The following is a 16,030-nucleotide window of genomic DNA, read 5'->3' as shown; positions in this document are numbered from 1 at the left end:
TATATTGAAAAACCATGTTTTCTGTTAAATAACAGACTGGAGTAAATCAACCTTCCCTCCCTCTTTCTGTGCCAAAACATGGATCCTATTTAATAATAAAAACTTTGTTAAAATAGGAAAAAGAATTTAAATTATACAAATTTCTTTTATAATGATTGTGTCTGGGCTATATCTACTCTTTAACTAAGAAATATCAATACTCTATCATGAACTATAAAAAAGATAGCCCTTATTTTAGATAAAGCCACATTGCAAATAAAATCAATTTCCTTCCACTTTCTTCTGAGGGTCAGAATCTGAATTACACAACTAAGAAAAATAAGTAACATGGATGAATTACATTTTTGGCATGATACGAATGAAGTAAGGTTAAGCAGAGAAATGATTTAAGACAAATTATAAATAGGAAAGAATATTAAACAGTGAAAACTAAGAAAAATGTAGTTTCCAACAGATAGAATAAGAAAATTGAAGAAATTATAATGAAAATTATAATTCATATCATTTATTATACAAAGAAAATCATCATACCTTTGGCAGGATTTGCATCATATCCATAGGATGTTTTGTTTAAAATATAATGATCACCGGAAGAGGGTATTATCCTTGAATCTGAAATAGGATGGATCCCTTTAACACGTTCAGCTATTGCTTTATGTTGCTCATAAAATCCAAGTTTCCTTGGGGAACTTGTTGCCAACATTGTTTCACCATTTTGTATCACCATATGTTCTCCTCTTCTTGTATCTGCTGATAGGTGAATCTCTGAGTCACTCGCATTCATAGCAGGTAGTTCAGTGATTTGCAATAACACTTCCTTCTGATTAGCAGCAGAGGTTTCTGGTAAGGATTTAGATTCAGTGCTACACCGACCTTCTAACCTGTATTTCCCAGGAGACATAATTGCACAGGGAACAGTTCCCATAAGGTCTACTGTTGTCTTCGTAGCAGCAGCAGGATTGGGAGAAATCTGAGAGGTAAAATCACTGTGGCCAAAGTTGTCACAGTGGGATGCCATGCTTCCGCTTTTAGGAAATGCATCTGCTTCAGACACAGAATCTTCAGTCAAGGCTAAGAACTCTGAAGGTGTCTGAGCTGTAGTAAAATCAGCAGAAAGCAGTGGAGATTGCAAAGAGCTTCCCGCCCGTTCTGTTACATCCACAGAACACGATGGAGAAGCTCTTAGTAATACAGGCTCCCTCTCTTGGTACTGTGCAATTTCCAGTGAGAATTCAGATTGCTGTACCAATGAAATGGATTGGCTCTGTGGAACTGGCTTAGAAAATTTATAGTGAGATGAAAAAGATTTAGTAAGAAGCTTCTTTGTCGACTGCTTAACAGAACGGCGAGTTTGTTCTTCTGTGAATCCAGAATCATCCCCCTCACTTTTGCCAGAACTTAGGCAATTTATAAAGACATTCTTATTAGTCGAGTGCTCCTTTTCTCTTTCAAAATCCTCTGTCAAAGATCTTGTTATCTTCTTATTTCGTGAACTGCTAAAACCAACAGAATGTCTTCCCCTGGTTTTAGTATGTTCTTCCAAACTCAGTTTTTGCATACTGCTGTGACCAGGTTGAGCACCATTTGAAATACTAAGGTTCTGGTTGGTAGGTTCTTTCTTAGGTTCACTCCCCTTCTTATGATGGAAGCTAATGGAAGGAGTACGGAAGAGGCTCCTGCGTTTACCTGTACTACCTGAGCTTGAGTTAGTGCTGGAAGGAGATGAACTGTGTACACCAACTGTATTACTGGAGGAGGGTGAAGAAGGAAGAGAATCATGTTTTCTGCTAATACTCCTTCTGAATATTGGCAACCGGGAGACCAGAGTAGATCGTCTTGATCCGGAGTCCCCCATTGGGACTCCAAGGCTTGCACTGTGATAGCCAACTTAGCAACCTGAGAAAAGTTAAAACAAATAGAACAAGTTAATAGAATTCAATTATAAATAAGACATTTTAAAACATAACATTGGTTTTTCAGTCATGACACAGAATTTGTTATACTAAAATAATAAATAGTAAAATTCTGATACTTAAAGAATTATCTGAATTTCTATGTAGCAAAATATCCAGTAATTTGTATAGAAATTTTATAATGGTACCACCACTTCACAATGACCAAGAATATTTGAAGTCTAAATTTGTATTGGGAGACATGAGATTACTATTCAAGACTCAGCCTTACTACTCACACCAGTTCTATAATTCGGTAAATTGTTTAATCTTAACTTTTTATGTTTATTTATTTAGACTTAGTAGGCATATGACAGCCACCATCATTGCTCTCTAGGTAAAATGCCCCACCACTGCCTCTGTTGGCCAGCACCAGATGTACCATGGGACTCAACAAGTGATTGACCTGAGCTTAACAGAACCACAGACCAGACTAAGGTATGACCTGACCCGAGAATCTCTACTCAAAGAAAAAACCAATTGGAACAGGTTCTTCCCGTTGGAGTATGATTTAGTAAGTTTAGAGATAATTAGACCACTGGCAGAGGAAAGTAAACCACATCATAAAGGATCTAGAGTAGAGTTGTAAACAAGATAAAGTTATGAGGAAACCACAGCCATGAGGTGAAGAAAAGACAAATGAAAGCTAACTCAACTGGTAATGCTAAGACAAGTGGAGACTACATGCAGAGAAAAGCAGAAGCATAGAAAAGTTATGAACCATATTAATGTCAGGGTATTGATGATGAAGACAAAGAAGAAGGATGAGGAGGAGAAGGTGGCAGCTGCAGTTCATTAATTGTGATGCACCAAGTACTTGAAACATTATCTCCTTTAATGCTTATAACTATGGAAGTAGATATTACTATGGTCACTTTACAGCAGAAAGATAAGTTGCCTATGTCACTCAGCGGATAAGTGCTAAAGCAGGACTAAGAAACTAAACATTATCTAACCACAGGGTCAGTTCATAATCAGCACGGTATATACTGCTTTCACTAGAGTGAAAAGCCAAGAGCTTATGCTGCTGAAGGCCCAGATATGTTTCCACTTCAGAAATTCCTACTTGTATGGTAGATCTTTCTCTTACGGTGACTGCTATTTTTCACTGGTTTTTACAATGTGCCATGATTTGGTTCCTATTTTGTTTTGTTTTGCTTTGTTTCTAAATTTCACTTAATTCCTTAACTATAATGTGCACACCCCCGCTTTGTCAACTTGAATCATGCTGTTTCTTTTTGTTATTTATTGCAACCCAAACTAACAATAATAAATACTACATAAAATGACAGGCCCTCCATTTTATCATCCTTGCAGATAAATTATTAGATTGATCAAGTAAAATACTTTCATGTCCTTGAGGAAGTGTATGACAAAAATGGAAAATATTTTCTCTTTCACATAGGCGTTTTTAAATATTTGATATTTGGTTCTAAATGATATAAAATCAATTTGCCTTTTATGATTTTTATTGGATGATCTTTAATTGCACTCACTGAATTTGAATTTAAATCAAACTATGTGTGAACCACTTCTAAAACATTTAAGTATTCTTGCAAGGCTTTAGCTGAAGAAAGCTTAAAATACAAAGACATTTTAGTTTGTGAAGTCTTTCACAAATTAAAACTATCTCATTTTCCTCCCAGCTTAGATGTTCTGAAATGGATACAAAAAATAATACAATTTTGTTTACACTTTCACTCTTAATAATGCTTTAATTAACATCATTCTCAGCTGCAATTTTTTTATTTATAGGCAAGATTTATGTCCATTCAATGCCCAGTGAATAATTTTGCTCTAATAAGAGCATGATCAACCATAATGATTTACAGCTGGTGGTGAACCCATGGCCTTCAATGTATTAATGTCAAGATATTTACCATTATTTTTGAAATAGCTTCAGAATTTATGTATATTGAAATATTTCTTGACCTTTTTTTTAGTATTTCTTACATCTGTATCAGCAATCAAAAATAAAAGAGTGAATAAATCCCATGTCTCTTAGGCAAGTATTCAAAGGATTTAACTAATGAAAAATTTTCAGAAAAAAGAATTACGATAAAATTCTTAATGAAAACCACCAGACTTCCATTTACAATACATATGTGCTACTAATATATCTGTCTTAATTTAAGTAAAAACATCATAGATACACAGAGATATTTATACACTGAATGGGATGACATGGAATAGATATAAAATCTATTAGAGATAAAAATCTTTTGTTTCACTTTATCTACAGATAGTCTTTTAAATGAAGTTCTTTATTCCAGCTAAATGAGAGAGACAAAATATCTATAGGTTGGAATTATCCATATTCTTTAGAAAGACTTTAAAATCTATGTCTCATATTTCATTCTCCAATTGCATTGATTACTACTTGCCACTTTCTGTTCACTTTCACCATCAAGGCATTAGCAGATGTGGAACCATCTGCTTGGAATGGCCTTCCAGGAACTGTGATGTGGTAAAACTCCTATTTCTACAACATGGTCCCTCCCAGATGCCATCTCTGATCCCCCTTCCTACTCTCTTCCATTTTGGACTTAGTACTCCTCCTTTATGCATCCTCAAGTATTACCTTACATAGTAAACATCTGTTTATCTATCTGACTTTACTATTTTACCTTAAGCTTCTTTTTATTTTTTAATTTTAGTTTTGGTTTCATTGGCTCTTCGTTGCTGCAGGCGGGCTTTCTCTAGTTGTGGCGAGCGGGGGCTACCCTTTGTTGCGGTGCATGGGCTTCTCATTGCTGTGGTTTCTCTTGTTGTGGAGCATGGGCTCTAAGCACGTGGGCTTCAGTAGTTGTGGCACACAGGCTTAGCTGCTCTGCGGCGTGTGGAATCTTCCCGGACCAGGGATCGAACCCGTGTCCCCTGCACTGGCAGGCGGATTCTCAACCACTGCATCACCAGGGAAGTCCCTACCTTAAGCCTGTTAATGGCAAAGGCCATTTTTGCTTTGCTTTGAGACCCCAGGTGCCTAATACACAATTAGTACCTACAGAGTCAATGGATTTCATAAAATGAAGTTTTCACTTGAACACAACAGTATTTCAAACACAAACATATTTTCTGTCTCACTACCAAAAATGAAATGCTACAATTTTAAGGTTAATTATGTTGAATTACAACTTTTAGGGTCATGAGTTAATTGAAAGCCTTTCAAACTGTAAAATCAATAATCTACAATTTGCTAACATTTGAAGACAATGTTAACAAGTTGAATAACAATATATCATCAAATCAACTTCAACTAATTCATGAAAGACAAATACAACATTACAACATGATAATTTTATTTTTATTATAAATTTATTATTATAACAATTTCCTTTAATTCCTTAGCAAACCTTGTACATATTTTCATATATTTTTATAAATTTCCAAATCAGATAAAATATATTTTCTCAATTCTCATCTAATGTTTGTTGGTTCAGAAGTCATAGTCACTTTAACCGTAACAGGTCCTAAAAACATACAGGTTGAATTAGACCTGCCCATAGTCCAGGGACCTTTATTACCATAAACATTTTTTTTGGAGAAACAAATTCTGTATGTAAGAACAGTGTCTTCTAATTATACTTCTAATGCTGTCTAAATAAACAAAAGTTATACTGACTTGTAGACAATACTACCTCCACAGATGCAGACTGACTGTATTAGAAGTGGTATGAAACTCAGTTTGATCTCAACTGAAGAAATAGGATCCTTTGTTCTTGAGCACCACGATTTAACAAAAAGCTCCCAGAAAGTACTTTATTCAGTGATCTCTACAACCTTAGCAAACACTATCATTACCCTTAATAGAGCACCACATTATATGGCAGATCTATTCTGAATAAAATTAGAGCCGAATTTCTTAATTAGCATGGTTGAGAAAGATGTAAATTCTAGTTCAAGGGGTTATATGGATCATTAATTTGTTACCTATTTAATATTAGAATAAAAGTAAAATACCTTAAAGAAGTAAGATATACTGAAAAAAAAAATTATACTTTTTTCCCATAATTCCAAAGGCATTAACCTAAGACATAAAATAACCTTGAAGGGTTTCACAGCTATCATCTTGGAAACTGATTACCATATGCACAAACAGGTATGTCTATCTGTGCAGGTAAGAGAAACAAAACAAAACCCCCTTAATCTTTTTCTTTCCTGTCATTTTTCTGTTTTCCTAGAATCTGGACAGCCCTCATATTTTTTCACTATGAGCCAAAGATGATGAAGGGACCTGATGTACCACATCTGAGATAGTACTGAGTATCCTTTGTCTCGCTCCCAAAATTAGTGGTATATTATTGCAAAAACAAGCCTACACAAACAAAGTACCCTTTACACAGACATGCAATCAGCATAAAAAAAATTTTGGTTTCAAATCCAAGCTCTGCCACTTACCAGTAGCATGAATGAGAACACAGATAATAATTATTTTATAGTGATTTTTCTTTAAGGATGGAAGGTACAACATCACTAAGAAACTTAACACTCTGCTTGGTACAGAGTAAATTTGCACTTTCTTCCTTTTTTAATGAAATGCATTCAAGCAAGTGGTGCATGATGGTACAGCACATAGAGTGATTATGAAAATGAGCTACTTTTCAAAATCTGCCCCAATCACTCTGTTTAAAAAATCATCAAAAATTTTGGGGGGAGGTGGAGGTGTATAAATTGGGCTCAGTATTCTAACCCCTTATGATAAACATCCCTAAAGTATACATTTTTATTGGAATTTAAAAACAATGACCAATATTTGAAGTGTTTGTGGTGAATGTTGCATAAGTTAAATATAGTCTCAGTTCTATTCTCTCTCAGAAAAGATATCAGAAAATAACCAGGTAGAGCCTAAATGACCACACTTAAAAGAAAATCAATGATACATGGTGAAAATGGAATAAAAAGAAAATTCACAGAAACCAAATACTCTCTAGGTAACAACTTTCAACATAAAGAAAGCAATGGCAGAAAACAAATCATATGTAAACATATCAAAGAATACTGATGAAGTTTCACCAAAATTAAATAGATAATAGCTTGAATAAGCTTCCAAGTCAATCTTATCTAATTATGTCATTTTGATGCAGATTTAAATGAGTCCTGATAGGTGTTATGGCTTAGCTGGAAAGCCCTCCAGCTCAGATTCTTTCTATTACAAAGTTCATGCAATTTACATCTCAATAATCTTTTTTTAAAAATTGAAGTAGAGTTGATTTGCAATATTGTGTTAGTTTCAGGTGTACCACAAAGTAATTCAGTTATATTTATATTTTTTTTAGATTATTTTCCATTATAGGCTATTACAAGATATTGAATATCATTCCCCGTTTTACAGTAAATCCTTGTTGCTTATCTATTTTATATACAGTAGTGTGTATCTATTAACCCCATACTCCTAATTTTACTTTAACTATGATGTAATTTATCTTTAAATGGATTTCTAAAATGTTTTATTGTTTTCATTTAAATAAATACGGAACTCATAGAGGCATTCTTAACGATAAATCACTGACACACATGGACAAGGGCCACTTCAACCAGCAGGGTTAGTGAGGACAATATGAGATACATTAAAAGGATGACTGCTCAGGACCAAGTGGGTTATTGATCCGTCACAGGGAAGAGAATGAGACTGTCGGCCAAAGACAGCAAGAGTTAGAAATCACATAATTGATTGGATATGTTTAATTAACAATTTATTAAATTTGCATATAATTTAGCCACACTGAGTACAGTAAGTTATTTTCAACAATAAACAAGAAAATAATACAAACAAATAACTGCTTATATCAGAAATGCTTGCTTATATCAAAATGATTTGACCCTAAAAATTACATGTAAGCAGAGATAGATTGTCCCTTATTGGATCTGTAAATCAATAAATCAATCTCCTAGGTAAAAAGAGAAAGAGAGGGCATGGTGCTAAATTGCATGATAATGGGAACAGTTACAATAGGGAAGGGGAATACATTTCAAAGAGATTATTCTAGCAGGATTTAGGGAAGCAGATGCATTCCTTGTCTGAATTAATAGAAGGAGAGGGACCATAATACATATTTAGAAAGACATGTAATCTTGAAACCCAGCCAGATATAATCTCAGTTCTTCATTGACCAGAAGAGACAACAGAGGGAGAAGAGAAACATAGAAAGAATGGATTTTGACCAGAAATTAGACAGAAGTTAGTAGTGAAAGAAGAAAAGAGTCTAAAAGTCATATCTACATGTGACCCAGGCCTAAGTAAATAATGAGACTACATTTATACTTAAAGAACGTTATAGTTTATGTTCTGGCATTTATACTCAATGAATGCGTAACTGTTAAGAAAGAAGACTCTCACGCAAAAATATCTCGATTTGAATTCAGCACTACACATAAGAGCTGTGTGACTTTCGAGTGGCTTAAAAAGTTATTTAAACTCCCTGAGCCTTCATGAGGATAATAGTTGCAACTATCTTAAAGATTTTGTGATGATCTAATAAGTAAAACCAAAAAGCACTTAGAACAAGGTCTAGCACATGATAAATCTTTAATAACTATAAATTATCAAGAAAAATTAACCATACTTGTACTATTTCACAGCCAAGTACATTTTAAGTAGCTTATAACCTCCCTAACTTCTCTCAGGTGAAGTTCTAATTCTGTCTACTAGTAGACAAATAATACTGTCATTTCCAGTCAATCTTGAATAGGACAAAAAGGAAGGTTAGAGGCCAGAGTACCCATATGTCAATGGGCTTGGGGCTTGGAACTAATACACTAATTAATACACATATATATAACTGCCTACATTCATTTCAATTTTTTATTAAGTAAATATTAAGTTCACTTATTCAGTATTATTTTTTTTACTTTCAACAAAATAATCCAGACTTAAAGAAGCAAATAACTGACAATATTATGAATATGCAAAGACTGTCTCAGACCCTGAACATGATTCTCACAAGGTGAACTTGATAAATTTGTTGAACAATGAAAATGTCATAACAAGTATGCAACTTTAAAGAGGATAGCACACATTCAAAAGTATATATGTTTGTTAATAAAGAAAATTTTATTATTTCTTACATTGGAGAATTTGGTTTGGTCTTAAAATATTATTTTGGAAAAAAAACTCCTTGCAATGCTGTAGGTTAGGTTTCTTAGAAGCAGAGCCTAAGCAAGGAATTCTTTTTTTTTTTTTAACATCTTTATTGCTGTGTAATTGCTTTACAATGGCGTGTTAGTTTCTGCTTTGTAACAAAGTGAATCAGCTACACATATACATATATCCCCATATCTCCTCCCTCTTGCGTCTTCCTCCCACCCTCCCTATCCCACCCTTCTGGGTGGTCACAAAGCACAGAGCTCATCTCCCTGTGCTATGAAGGTGCTTCTCACTAGCTAGCTATTTTACATTTGGTAGTGTATATATGTCCATGCCACTCTCTCACTTTGTCTCTGCTTACCCTTCCTCCTCCCCGTGTCCTCAAGTCCATTCTCTACATCTGCGCCTTTATTCCTGTCCTGCCCCTCGGTTCTTCAGAACCACCTTTCTTTTTTTTTTAGATTCCATATATATGTGTTAGCATACGGTATTTGTTTTTCTCTTTCTGACTTACTTCACTCTGTATGACAGACTCTAACTCCATCCACCTCACTACAAATAACTCAATTTCGTTTCTTTTTATGGCTGAGTAATATTCCATTGTATATATATACCACATCTTCTTTATCCATTCATCTGTCGATGGACACTTAGGTTACTTCCATGTCCTGACTATTGTAAATAGAGCTGCAATGAACATTGTGGCACGTGACTCTTTTTGAATTATGGTTTTCTCAGGGTATATGCCCAGTAGTGGGATTGCTGGGTTGTATGGTAGTTCTATTTTTAGTTTTTTAAGGAACATCCATACTGTTCTCCATAGTAGCTGTATCAATTTACATTCCCACCACCAGTGCAAGAGGGTTCCCCTTTCTCCACACCCTCTGAAGCATTTATTGTTTCTAGATTTTTTTGATGATGGCCATTCTGACTGGTGTGAGGTGATACCTCATTGTAGTTTTGATTTGCATTTCTCTAATGATTAGTGATGTTGAGCATCCTTTCATGTGTTTGTCTGTATATCTTCTTTGGAGAAATGTGTTTAGGTCTTCTGCCCATTTTTGCACTGGGTTGTGTGTTTTTTTGATATTGAGCTGCATGAGCTGCTTGTAAATTTTGGAGATTAATCCTTTGTCGGTTGCTTCATTTGCAAATATTTTCTTCCATTCTGAAGGTTGTCTTTTCGTCTTGTTTATGTTTTAGCAAGGAATCCTTATTCAAGCAATTTATTGGAGAATTACTCTCAAGAGAAGGTAAGGAAAGAAGGCATGATAGGACAGGGGTAAAGCTAATCAAGGATGTGGTTGAAAATGGCATCTAGCTTCAGATGAATCCCATGGGATCTGGAACACTTATTGATACCTCGAGACAGTGGCAGGTCTTCTGTATTCCATGCCAGTCAACTATTTGTAGATTTCTCTAAGGAATGGGAAAAATATTTGAAACATATAAAACAGGCAAAGGATTGATATCTGGAATATACAAAGAATTCTTATAAATCAATAAGAATAAGACAATTCAAACAGAAAAATAAATGGGCAAAGAATATGGGCAATATATATATAAATAGGCAAATCCCAGAAGATATACAAATTACCAGTGAATATATAAAAACATATTGAAACCCGTTAGTAATTAGAGAATACAGAAAGAGCTCCTACAAGCCAGTAAGAAACAGACAACACATAGGAAAAAAAGGTAACAAAGAATATAGATAAGAATTTCATGGAAGAAACACAAATCATTAATCAACATATGAACAGATATTCAACTCCATTATTAATCAAGAAAACCACAGATATTATTTTTCCCCCATAACATTTTATTACTAAATAATATCAAGTTTGAACGAATGAAGGAGTACATATAGACACTTATGAAGGAGTCCAAATTGTTAAGATCATTGTAGAAAATTATGTATCAAAATATCAAATTAAGTAATTTCACTTCTCAGCATTTACCCTAGAATAATACTCACATATCTGCACACAGACACATGAGAAACATATATAGAGACATTCAAGGCAGGTTTATAACAGTTGAAATTAAAAATAATATAAATGTCCATTAACAGGAGACTTGAAAAAGTAAAATATGGTATTATCTATTTCACAGCATAACAGACAAGAACTAAACATATAGGGTAAAAGATATTATCTGACAAAAAAATTTCCAAGGCATTTAATTAATAAAATCAAGTACTTAACTGATATGTTATATACAACTTATGTAAATTACAAATGTATTATGAAAATTTTTAAATAATAAATATTCTACAGATTCATACGTGTGTAAATGCATAGGAAAAAATCTGGAAGGATGTACTTCAAAGTGTGAACAGGAATTATCCTTGAAGAGGGCTTTTGTACTGGGGGTTATCATCAATGGGGCATCAATGTAACAAATAATATGAAGTTTCAACAATGAAAATAAATTCATGAATTACTTTTATAATTAAAACTTACAAAATTCAAGTTAAAATAGTATAAAAACATATGGCCTATCAAAATTACATAATTATAGGCATGTAAATGTGTTAAAAGTAATTTGAAGGGTATACAAAAATTAATAAAGTAGCTGCCTCTGAAAGAGAATGAGAATGTGGGAAACCATTTTTATAAAAATAATCTGACCAAATATGACAAAATACAAAAATCAATTCTGAGTGTTTTAATAAACTCTTCAAATCTTTTAAATTGTAACACAAAGTATTTAAATAAATAAGACCTACAGAAGTGCCAAGAATCCTTACATTAATATAAAGACTTTGTATTTTTCATGAACCTATATTTTTAACACTAAAATTCATGTTTTATGTGACCATCAGTCCAAAATGTATGTTTATAAATTGAAATTTACTTTTCTAAAAACTCAAATTCTATTTCATTTCACTATTGAAAGCTACTTCCTTCCTTTTAAAAAAACTCACTATTCCTTTGCCATATGATAACTCATCTAACTGTTGTCAGTGATAGTTCAGACACAAATAATTTGTTCCAGGCTTTTCACAATCTTTTTAATGTTTTAGTATTTCCATAATACAAACATTAAACCACCACAGATTATATAGCTGGCTAAAAAATTGGAATTATATGATTTGGAAGCACGTGACATTATGACTTTTACTCATTAACAATAAATTGATGCCATTATATAATTCTTTCCAAGGCTAGTAAACGAACCAAACAAGTCGGTTTATATTCCCTTAGTTCAAAGGAATGCTTCATTTAGACATTTATTAACAGTTTGTTTTCTAACTACTAAAATCACTGGATTTGCCTCATATTTTATTTTTTACTGAAAAGAAAATGACCAAGTTTAAAATAAATAACCTGTAGTTGTGCAAACAAACCAGCAGAGGGTGTAGACAATCTTCCTTTTTAGCACTAAAGTCAATTTTTTTTCTTGTAACTTTCAAAACCAATTTAAGATTTATTGGGCAGTTAATTAAAAATATCACAAAGACTTTTACGTAAATGAAAAATTAAAGTCTCCAAATGCATTTTCAAAGTAAATTTTTTTTCTAGCAAAAATAAGAGTTTTTTAGTTTTTAACTTTTATATAGACTACATAATAAGGCATCTGTTAAAGGAAATTCACATTCATATATATCAATTCAAATTTATTATTTATTTGCCAATAGTTTTTTCATTGTTTTTGAAATAATAGTAGATCATATGTTGCTTTGTAGGAAAAAAATTAGTGCAAAAGGTGTATAAAGCTGGTAGCATATCTTGTTCCTGTTATATGTTGTAAATATCTATCACTTAATTTAAAAATTTTTCTTACAATATTGCACAGAACAGCTCATGGTCACAGACACAGATATGAATAAGGAAAATCATGTATCAATGTAAGATAATACAAAAACTGGAGGAAAAGAATCTTTGAAATACAAATTAGAATACATATTAGGAGATTAAATTTAAAAGTTAATACACTCAACATTCACAAATATGTGTATGTCTGGGTCTGTGTACAAAATATCAGTAATACAGACACTTGACAATACAAATCAGCACATGGAGTAATACAGAATCAAATATTTCAATGTATGGTCCAGTTCAAATATAAATGTTAGATGAATAAATTGAAAGTCAGTATTGGTCTGGTAAAGGGGAAAAAAAGAAATGAGTATATCTTCAAATCATTACTGCCTCGCTTTTGTTATAAATACTATTGTAGTTGTATTCTTTATAATACAAATGGTAGCGTATTAAAGAATATACCAATTTCCATTCAGTTATATGTTGCCATGAAGTACAAATTCTGTCAGAATCATTTTAAAAACAGAATCTTAGATTTGCCCTTTTTTTAAGTGTTGTTTCTGAACTCAACATATAATGGTCACATTCAGCAATGACGTTGTTTCACAATATATCTGTGGATATAATTTCTCTTGAACTGCTTCCCCATTCATAAAACTAGAAGACTGAATAGACGAATTCTGTGAGGCCCTCTAATTCATTAAAATACATGCATAAAATCTGTGAAATGCAGGATATATACACACACCTGACAGTACAATGTCATTCTGAATATCATTTTTTCTAGTTCAAAGTTAATAACAAACTAGATTCAGTATTATCCCATAAATAGGAAGATAAAAATAATGTCCCATTATAAACAAACAGGTATAGTGTATTTTATAAAAAAGAGCAAAAGTACATCTGGGAATGCAGTCCATTTGTTACATGATAAAATTAGAAATATGATAGTAAGTTTCTTTCTTCCACTTATCTTCTATTTGCCTGTGTAATCACTGAACTTGACTAAATCATATACATATTTTCAAACTTTCATTATTTAAAAATTCTGTTTTTTGTAATTCATGAATTAGAACAGGGATATAGATTTTAGAATCTAGGGGAAAAAGAGGCATGACTTCTATTTCATATAATATTTTAGTAATAAAATCCTCAGATATAATATAGTATCAGATTGAAATTATTTCAGATTATGTTGAGATAAATTTTAAATTGGTAGAAAAGCCTAATATTAAAACAATTAACAGATTTACTCTAGGTCTGTAAAATATAATTAAAAGATTTTATTAAATTGTATTAAAGCATATTTTATCCCCTAAGTTGTTCTTTAACTTAAAATTTTATTTATTTTAGGAGGAATTATATATAACATATATTACAACAAAAGGGACATAATAAATTCAGCCCATTTCTTTCTTAAAAAAAAAAAAAAACTTAATAAATTTACTAAGTGGTCTCCTTGTGAGACTATGGTCCCTCATCAAAGACCGCTATAAGGAGTGACTAACTGATACTGAATGTATGCTGAGTTATACACTGTTAATTTGATAGAACAATTAGTAAAAAAGAACCCAGGAGAGAAGGACCTATGCTTATGCCAAAAGGGTTCTAGCTGTAGTAGCTGGTAGCAAACGAGACGTGCCTGACTTGAGTTGTCACTACATGGAGATTTTGCATCTTAGAAATTGTGAGTTCTGCCTTGGAGAGTAACTACTGAATAGAATTTGACATTTGGAAGATGTACTCCTCTCTGAGGATGAAGAAACTGAAATCCAGATTGGTTAAGTACCTCATTCAAAGACAAACAGCTGCACTAACATTTATAGAGCTCAGTGTTCCTGATAATGGAATTAACTAATCCAAACAAAAGTAGAGACTCTGTCATTGCCAGAGACATGTCCTTATTTCAAACAAACAAAAAGACTCTTGCTCTGTAAGCATCTGATACATCTATATAATATTGCTACCATTTTTGTACAACTTTAAAATAAATTTTCTTTTCAAGAAGCTATATTAACATAAAAGATTTTTTCTTGTTTCCCCTATGTGGCTTTTTAAAAAATTTAGTCACATATCACTGGAAGAGGTGACCTCATATTTAGTGACTGCATATGTTATTTCATTTTAATCCTCCTAACAACTTTGTTAGGTAACTATAATTATTCTTATCAGATAAACAAATGTGGGGTCTGAGAGGTAAAGCTGAGATTTGAATCATGTATTTATGATGCTGAAGACAAATTCTGAATTCATATCTTCCCGCCTCAATGCACAAAACAGAGTGACAATAATATTATATTAAATGACACTATTCTTAATGCAATTGCTGCCCTACCAGTGTGTAATTGGGAGAGGCTTAGTATTCCAAATCAGTATTCCAATGACAGAGCCACTGCCAGGTATCAAGAGGAGTTTTAAATGACTCTTAAGTTAAACAACTGGTCACAGGAATATTAATTCTGCAGAAAAAAAATGCATCCATTAGCAAAGAATGTACAAAGTGTTGAGTTCACAAGCAAAAGAGAGATGGGGGCGGGGAGGGAGGCAGGAGAGAAAGAAATGGTTGTGTCATCCTACAGACTTTCCTAGGCCAACAGCTGCATGTCCAAGACTGAATATTAAACAAGGGCGTAAGTAGGATCTAAGAACATTCTGTGACTCATAATAAAATATTCAAAGAAAGAAGCAGGCATCCAAGATTAAAAAGAGTAAAGAAAGAATGTCATACAACAAGAAGGTTCTCCAGAAACTGAAAGAAGAACCTACAGGGGCCCCTGCTTGCTTTGCTTATGGAGAAACCACGTAACAGTATTGGGATACCATGTCTGTAGATAGCATGCAGCATACAATTTAAATAAATAAAAATATAATGGATTACAGAATGAGGGTCAAAGCTATCGCAAAAATTTTTTTTTGGCTTTCTTCTCAACATCTTAAAATCTCATTCTGGTTTTGTCCTGTAAAATATATAGGTTAAATTTCAGAATCCACATTTCTGGTTTGGATTCTGGTTTCTACACTCATTAATTTTGTTTTCATGTCTGCTTGTTTTTAACATCTTTATTGGAGTATAATTGCTTTACAATGGTGTGCTAGTTTCTGCTGTATAACAAAGTGAATCAGCTATACGTATACATATATCCCCATATCCCCTCCCTCTTGCGTCTCCCTCCCACCCTCCCTATCCCACCCCTCTAGGTGGTCACAAAGCACCGAGCTGATCTCCC

The 16,030-nt window shown here is 33.1% G+C and overlaps 1 protein-coding gene across 4 annotated transcripts in view; it reads right to left on the bottom strand.

The window, feature by feature from the left end:
* The window catches only part of CCSER1 (coiled-coil serine rich protein 1), a 1,332,111-nt gene that overhangs the window by 1,178,858 nt on the left and 137,223 nt on the right, over positions 1-16,030 (bottom strand). For all 4 annotated transcript variants that reach the window (XM_057546975.1, XM_057546973.1, XM_057546976.1 and 1 more), the window contains exon 2: positions 532-1,896. In XM_057546975.1, the coding sequence (XP_057402958.1) occupies positions 532-1,855 (1,324 nt within the window). In that variant the 5' untranslated portion in view covers positions 1,856-1,896. The remainder of the gene's footprint in view (positions 1-531; positions 1,897-16,030) is intronic.

The sequence above is a fragment of the Balaenoptera acutorostrata genome, chromosome 5 (assembly GCF_949987535.1).
Source record: "Balaenoptera acutorostrata chromosome 5, mBalAcu1.1, whole genome shotgun sequence".
NCBI lineage: Eukaryota > Metazoa > Chordata > Mammalia > Artiodactyla > Balaenopteridae > Balaenoptera > Balaenoptera acutorostrata.
The sequence above is the reverse complement of the archived record's forward strand: the minus strand, read 5'-3'. Positions and strand labels throughout refer to the sequence as shown.